Source organism: Gobius niger (genome assembly GCF_951799975.1).
Source record: "Gobius niger genome assembly, chromosome: 4".
NCBI lineage: Eukaryota > Metazoa > Chordata > Actinopteri > Gobiiformes > Gobiidae > Gobius > Gobius niger.
The window spans coordinates 38,121,699-38,129,581 of record NC_136855.1 but is presented as its reverse complement, the minus strand read 5'-3'; the positions used below and the strand labels follow the sequence as shown (position 1 = coordinate 38,129,581).

The 7,883-nt window shown below is 40.6% G+C and overlaps 1 protein-coding gene across 1 annotated transcript; it reads right to left on the bottom strand.

The window, feature by feature from the left end:
* Positions 1-1,112: 1,112 nt before the first annotated feature.
* Positions 1,113-7,575, bottom strand: LOC306961849 (transmembrane protein 138-like). Its single transcript, XM_079554781.1, has 5 exons — positions 7,407-7,575; positions 7,046-7,277; positions 5,857-6,028; positions 5,702-5,777; positions 1,113-1,470 (listed from the first exon to the last, which is right to left on the bottom strand). The coding sequence occupies exons 2-5, from the start codon at positions 7,129-7,131 to the stop codon at positions 1,340-1,342; spliced, it is 465 nt and encodes a 154-aa protein (XP_079410907.1). The 5' UTR covers positions 7,132-7,277; positions 7,407-7,575; the 3' UTR covers positions 1,113-1,339.
* Positions 7,576-7,883: the final 308 nt, after the last annotated feature.

Below are 7,883 nucleotides of genomic sequence, written 5' to 3'. Positions count from 1 at the left end.
ATTGTTAAAATAGCACCAGCACAACCTAATATAATGTTTTGAATCACACTCAGCCTGATGTTTAAGATTTCTCAAGTTTTTTAAAATATTTTATTTTCAATTTACGTAAGAATGTGGACAGGAAGTTGTGTTTGTCCCACACAGGCCAACAGGAAGTCAGCAAAAAACTTCATTAAGGCGAGACACTGCAGGTGAATAGGGAAAAAAAAAAAAATGTAGAGATGTCAATTTGAAGCTTTTGCTGAACATCACAGATATAAATATGAGAAAAAAATGTATTGCATTTTTTCTGTCATTTTATGTTTTCACATAAAAATAAGGCATTTTGAGCATTAAAATGGCCAAAATTGCCTATATTTTGGGCAACGAAATCAAAATAATGAATTGAGCCAGATTAAATGTTATGGTTTTATTTTATTGACATATTAGTAACTAAGATTTTTTCAGAGGGGATTTGGGATATTTTCTTTAGTTTTTCAATAAATTAATCATCAGTGAAAAAATCTGTACAAACTCAAATTCCGCCTGTTTTTTTGGTTTCAAATCTGAATAAATCAGGCTAGGAATTAGATATTAAAAAATCCCTCTGAAAAAACCTTAAAACATTGTCAGGTCTAAGACTGTAAAGTTTGGAGTCTGTGGGAGCTTCTATAAGGGCTCAGGCTCTGCCCGAGTGCGGCTTCTCTCATTCAGAGAAAACCAGCCCTGAAGTTTTGTAGCGAGTGCGCATGCTCGGCCCGTTCTCCGACTTTTCCGCTCCAGCGTCTCGTAGGAGGAAAAACACCATATTTGGGTGAAAGCGTCATCACGGGGCCCCTTAGCAGGACACGTGGATGTCAAATCTGTCAATATTTATGAATGAAAACCCGCGGGAAAGACGGCCTTTCTACGCGGCGCAGCAGCTACTTCCGGGTTGCCCCCACCTCGCAGACAAAACATCATAAATAAACATCATGCGGGTGAGTTTTGTCATTTTTATATCTGACATGAAAACTAAGATGTAAAGGGAGGAAAATAGATAAAAATCTCCACTTCAACCACTGCGTGAAAAATCAATACGTTCACCTGCCGTGTCTCGCCTTAAGAAATTAATCCTCGGAGGGAAATTCGTTCTCTGCATTTGACCCGTCCTCGCTGCTGCTGGGGCGACCTGTAGGAGCAGTGCCAGCGTGGGGCCAGTGTGGGACCCATCTCCAGATGTGGAGCCAGGGTGTTGCCCCGCCCACTGGTTTTATATCCAGCTCGGTACTTCTATACTTGGCACAGGTTTCCCACATGTTCCTTTATGCATCTGCCTGTGCCGCTGGTTGTTCCTTCAGCCTTCGCTCTGATGGTTCTGTCAGTAGGAGCCCTGTCCTTGGTGCCGGACCCGGGAGACGAGATCCTGGAGCCAGGGCGAGTCCTCGTAGAGCCGCGGGTCTCCCAGACACTCAGCCGTGCGCTTGTAGAAGTAATAGTAAAGCACCGACGCTGCGGACACACACACACTTTAAAATCACTGCTTTTATCATAACGGACAGACCAGATATTTTTTCAATTATACAGGTTTAAAGAGACTAGATGCAAGTTGGCCATTTTATACTCACTACTGCCACCTCAGGTCATACGTGTAACTGCACCTTCTATATTAAGCTCGTGCATGACGGCACTTCAGACCCGAATTAACACCTTTCTGAGTGACAGTGCAGGATTTTAGAGGCAGTTGTGGTGAACAGGTCTGAGCTCATTCTACACATTAGGACATGGCTGGAATATGTAGTGGGACGAGTTCTTTAGGACCTGTCTGATCTTCACCCGTGCCTTCAGTCACGTAAACACAGCGCAGATGGCGTTTAGCATTTAGCCTCTCCCCCTCTCCAGTAATCTTCACTTTACTGTGCAGATGCCAAATTACTCCTGGTATTATTACGCCTTACAATATAGTTCCCCCTTTTATCCGCTTAGAAAATCCACATTGTTTAATTTTGTGTAATTATACTTTGTAGTGTAACACTTCACGTAACCATATTTAAATAGGGAAAACTTGGAAGAGCTTGGTAGCTTCTATCTTGACCTGTTTTGGAGCTATAGAGGAGAGAGGGAGAGGCTAAATGCTAACGCCGTCTGCGCTGTGTTTACGTGACTGAAGGCACGGGTGAAGATCAGACAGGTCCTAAAGAACTCGTCAAAGCTCAGGTAAGAACATATCTCAGTATGTAAAAACGGTGGCCTGTTCCTTTAAGTAATTGTGCATGGTCTCAAATTCTGAAAAGCTGCAGAGGTGGTTAATAACTAAGTAAATGTACAAACGTACTGGCTGGCTACTGTTACTGTTGGTCCACAGACAGCATTAAAGGAAGTGACTTGGTTTTGTTTTTGTATTTGTTTACACTTTTTTTTTTTGCCCCTATTTTTTCTTGTCTTCCCATTTTAGCCCCTCAGCTTTGCTCATTTTTATTACTCATTTTTTCCTCAAATTTTTTTTACATAATTAAAAATGTCTTTTTTTTGTTGAATTTTTGTCACTTTTTGTTGAATTTTTGTCATTTTTTTTGTTGAATTTTTGTCATGTTGAATTTTTGTCACTTTTTGTTGAATTTTTGTCATTTTTTTTGTTGAATTTTTGTCATGTTGAATTTTTGTCACATTTTTGTTGAATTTTTGTCACATTTTTGTTGAATTTTTGTCACATTTTTGTTGAATTTTTGTCACATTTTTGTTGAATTTTTGTCACTTTGTTGAATTTTTGTCTTTTTTTTGTTGAGTTTTTGTCACATTTTTGTTGAGTTTTTGTCACTTTTTGTTGAATTTTTGTCATTTTTTTGTTGGGTTTTTGTCACATTTTTGTGACATTTTTGTGACATTTTTGTCACTTTTTTGTTGAATTTTTTGTCACTTTTTGTTGAATTTTTGTCACATTTTTGTTGAATTTTTGTTGAATTTTTGTCACTTTTTGGTTGAGTTTTTGTTGAATTTTTGTCACTTTTTGGTTGAGTTTTTTGTCACTTTTTGTTGAATTTTTGTCACATTTTTGTTGAATTTTTGTTGAATTTTTGTCACTTTTTGGTTGAGTTTTTTGTCACTTTTTGTTGAATTTTTGTCACATTTTTGTTGAATTTTTGTCATTTTTTTGTTGAATTTTTGTCACTCTTTGGTGTTTTTTCCCCAAGAAGCTTTTTGATTAGGGTAAAGCCAAACTGGAGAAAATGGGATCCGTTCAGGTGGAAGTTAAGAGGTTAATAGCATTGACATAACGTTTAAGATAATTACACAGAGATGATTTAAACAAATGTAAAGATGTGACTGATCTACGACTGTCCCGACTATGTTTACAAACTGACCCTGGTGTCACGGCTCAGGCAGGACGTGACCAAATAACCCAATTAACCGGACCTGTATTTGATCACTAATCTCTCTGTGGCCTTTTGAGCCAAAGCCCTGAGATAAAAGTTAATGACAGGGCGACTATCTTTGTGGGCGGGTCTTTAGACAAAACATAAACACGGCCCGTCTCCATAGTTGAGAGAGGATCAGCGGCGGAGAACAATGCCAGACCATAAATCCTCTCTTCTGCTTATGAGCTTAAGAGCGTGAATGGATGACGCCCACGAGGAGCTGAACTACAACACTCACTACAGCTGCTGATCAAATATGACATTTACATTACTGATATTCAGCAGCAATGAGGGAGAATGTTTCAATAGTCAGAGTTACTAGGATTCACAAAAGACATATGTGGCATTCAAGATGTAAAAATACATGTGATAATGAAGATCGAGATGTTTTAGATGTTTTAACCTCTTAACCCTCACCTGAACCGAGCACATTTTCTCCAGTTTGGCTTTACTCAAATCTAAAAGCTTCTTGAAAATGAGCGCCAAAATAGAGATGAAAACAAGATGTAAACAAGGATGAAAAAGAAATCAGAAAGTTACAAAAATGCCATAGAACACTTACAAAAAAGCAGAAAAACTGGTAAAAAAAAAAGCCGTCACAGTTATCTTCACAGTAATCTTCACTTTACTGCGCGGATGCCAAATTACTCCTGGTATTATTACGCCTTACAATATAGTTCCCCCTTTTATCCGCTTAGAAAATCCACATTGTTTAATTTTGTGTAATTATACTTTGTAGTGTCACACTTCACGTAACCATATTTAAATAGGGAAAACGTGGAAGAGCTTGGTAGCTTCTGTCTTGACCTGTTTTGGAGCTATAGAGGAGAGAGGGAGAGGCTAAATGCTAACGCCGTCTGCGCTGTGTTTACGTGACTGAAGGCACGGGTGAAGATCAGACAGGTCCTAAAGAACTCGTCAAAGCTCTAAGGTAAGAACATATCTCAGTATGTAAAAACGGTGGCCTGTTCCTTTAACATTTTCATCTATGTTAAGTGCAATACAAGCAAAATGTATAATTATTATTACAAGCTTTTTTGATATCTCCATGATGTCCCTTAATTACGCTAAACTCTGTATAACTCTATTAGTGAAATACTGATGCATGAATGAGCTTCATGATCGCACTTTTTGACAACACTTACATCATTAGTGTTGACTGAGAAGATGGAAAACTACATACAACACGTCGGCCACAGGTCCATTTTCAGACTGGGCTCCTGCTCCGTGGCACTCCTACCTCAGGCAGATCTCATTCCTCAACACTTTTAGAAAAGGTTTTAATATTTTAATGACTGTTTTCAGAAGCAGGATCGTCTGGGACTTTGCTCACAGCCAATCATTTCACGTAAAACCAGGGGCGGACTGGCCATAGGTCCATTCTGGAAGAGCACAGAAGGGCCACTGGCTCTAGGGCCACCAGTCCCGCCTCAACCGAGCTTTACCCAAATCTAAAAGCTAAAATTAAAAGCATCAACATAGCGGCAAAAAAGAGGATGAAAACAAAACAAAAATGTGCTGGAAAAGCAACAAAGAAAGTGACGAAAAATGTGATGGAAAGTCAACAAAAACACAACAAAAAATGATAGAAAAAAAGTGACAAAAACACAATAAAAAAAGTGACAAAAACACAATAAAAAAGTGACAAAAACACAATAAAAAAAGTGACAAAAACACAATAAAAAAAGTGACAAAAACACAATAAAAAAGTGACAAAAACACAACAAAAAGTGACAAAAACACAATAAAAAAGTGACAAAAACACAACAAAAAGTGACAAAAACACAATAAAAAAGTGACAAAAACACAATAAAAAAGTGACAAAAACACAATAAAAAAGTGACAAAAACACAATAAAAAAGTGACAAAAACACAATAAAAAAGTGACAAAAACACAACAAAAAAGTGACAAAAACACAACAAAAAGCCACAAAAAAAAGGAATGAAAAAACAAAAAAACTATGACAAAAAATGCGGCGACTTGACAAGAAGTTGCAATCACTCTTGTAGGTCTTAGCTTTCAAATGAGCCGTTACATTGTTGCTCTCCAGTCGAGAAGCTTTTAGATTTGGGTAAAGCCGAACTGGAGAAAATCCGCTCCGTTAAGGCGGTTGGCAAGTGCACATATACATTAATTTGGGCCAGGCTGGTCAGAGTCCAGGGCTGTTTTTCAGTCCCAGTCCGCCCCTGCGTAAAACATGTTTTGAATCGCACGATAGTTCAGCACGATATTTCTTGAACTTGCCTGTCAGGATCATTTTATTGCGTTAAGTCTGACCTGTCGTCGATCTCTTTATACAGAAGAAGAAATAACTGTAAAAAATTACCCGTCCTGTGAAGCATAAACAGCACTTGCAGTCCATCCGTCCAGACGTACGTGTTGGTGTTAAACCAGCGCAGGTTCTGTGAAGAGGAAGGAACAGCTGGTGACTTTCTGACCGTGTGTCGGATGTTGATCTGTGGCCGCGGGCCCGGGACGCACCATGAGCCAGCAGTGCAGCGTGACACTGAAGGTCAGGTAGAGGGCCGAGAGCATTAGCAGTGCCCTGAAGCGCTCCACTAAGACAGACACCAGACCCACTTGGAAGACGAACGTGTTGAAGAGCATCAGCAGGATAATGATCAGGTTCAGCAGGATGGAAGTGTCCTGGACTCTGCCAAAGAACAAGAAGAGAACAAGAAATTAGACCCGGAAATGTGCTTCAGCAGAGGAGGATCGAGTCAAACGTCAAACCACATCTTTTTAATATTGTTGCTGTTATGGACTTTTTCTGAAAGTGTTATTGTGTTGACTGTGCTACTAGAAAAAACAAATCAATCATGCAATCTCCCTCTGACTGGAGGCTTCTTTGTGCTAATCTTGATCTGTCTTTCATTAAAGGGGGGTTATTATGCTTTTTCAGTCACACAGCACCAGTCGATATCACACTACAATGATGACAAACCTTCTGTTGGTCTGTAAATGCAGTAAATTAGAATAACTGCCTTGTATAAAATGTCTCTCTCAAAATGGCTGTAGTGAATGTCTTGAAATAGGCGTCTGTCTCTTTAAGAACCTCTGAGCCTTTCAGACACGCCCCCTCCACACGCTGTCTGTGGCATCAGTGGGGAGGGGGTTCTGCTGAGGAGCAGTGGTTGGTTACTCAGCTGGTGACGAAAGCTCGGAGGCGTCTCCAGGAGGTGGGGGCGTTCCTAGGAGGACTCAGGCAAACCTATCCCTAAAATGGCCGCCATCAGAGTTTTTACAGATTACTCAAAAATACGTGAATGTGCCAAGGCAACACTTCAGGCGTGTTTTTAATGAGGGAATGACAGAATAACATGAGTCGATTTTGCATAATACCCCCTCTTTAAACACAGCATTCACATAAATTGGCGCCCACAGCTTTGAGGTGGTGAACATGGTGCACTCTGACTTTGTGTTCTCAACTTCCCCAGATTCTGAGAGGCCTTTGGGAGGTAGGACGTGCACAAGATCGACATTAATCAGTCTGGGAGTCTGAGAGCCTGGTTTCTTCATAAGCCTGAAAAGGATGTCCTACTACCAGACTAACTGGAACATTTAAGAGGCTGGTGCTGTCAGCTTTGTCTAGTAGATTTGTCCAGAAAAAAATATAATTTCCCCCAAAAGGAAACCTTAAGTCATATCAGAATCGTCAGGTGTTCCTTACATGAAGAGCATGAGCTGGTTGGCAGGCTCGTCGCGGAGGATTTCGCTGCTGGAGTTGACGAATAGGTCGAAGCAGAGCAGGCTCATCTGGATGAAGAGCACCACGCTGTAGTTGCTGGTCTGGAGCTTCTCGGGCGCAAAGCCTGGTGGGCGCCCAGGCTGCTGGGCCCACTGCGGATCCACTGCTGCACTGCTCTACCAGCCACGCCCCACGTGAACATCAGCCCTCACGCCTGCAGGGACACAGAGGATTACGGTGAAGCAGAAAAGACTTCAACTTGTTTCACATGTCGACGTTCACTTTTATTACGTGTGTTGAGATATTTTTTAATGCAAAACCAACAAATCAATGACATGGTGACCTGTGTGGAGCACGAAGGCTGGTTTGTCATCCGTCTGTTCATGTTGCATTCACAGCTGACGTCTTCAGGCTGTGCAAGGCTCACTTTTCCACTCGGTTAGATCACATTGTGGCAGTTTAAAACAGTCATGTGGAGAGAGCGCTCAGCCTGTAGCGTCCTTCATTCTGCTTCACCAACGGACGATTCTGTAAAAAAAAAGACGTATTCATTTGGCTGCTGCGCTTTTTCTTCTAGATCTGCAACAAAAAAACAATGGATGGACCTCACAGAAAATGTAGCAATTCTGATATGAAGTTGTATTAAGTAACTCTTGCCCCTAGAGGCCATAAGCGCCACTGCAGGTGTTTTTTACTCATTAATTGTCCGTGAGAGTAAATACTTCGCTGACAGAAAAGACAAAGAGAGAGAGGGGATGTTGTACATCCAATTACACAAGGGAGATTTTTTTTTTTGACTCAAACTTGGCTTTAACAGTTG

Excerpts from the sequence above, each read along its gene's own strand:
- LOC306961849 (XM_079554781.1), bottom strand. The coding sequence starts at position 7,131 with ATGAGCCTGCTCTGCTTCGACCTATTCGTCAACTCCAGCAGCGAAATC. Across the intron at positions 6,029-7,045 it reads AACCAGCTCATGCTCTTCAT|AGTCCAGGACACTTCCATCC; the intron begins GTAAGGAACACC and ends GTTCTTTGGCAG. Across the intron at positions 1,471-5,701 it reads GTTTATGCTTCACAGGACGG|CGTCGGTGCTTTACTATTAC; the intron begins GTAATTTTTTAC and ends GTGTGTCCGCAG.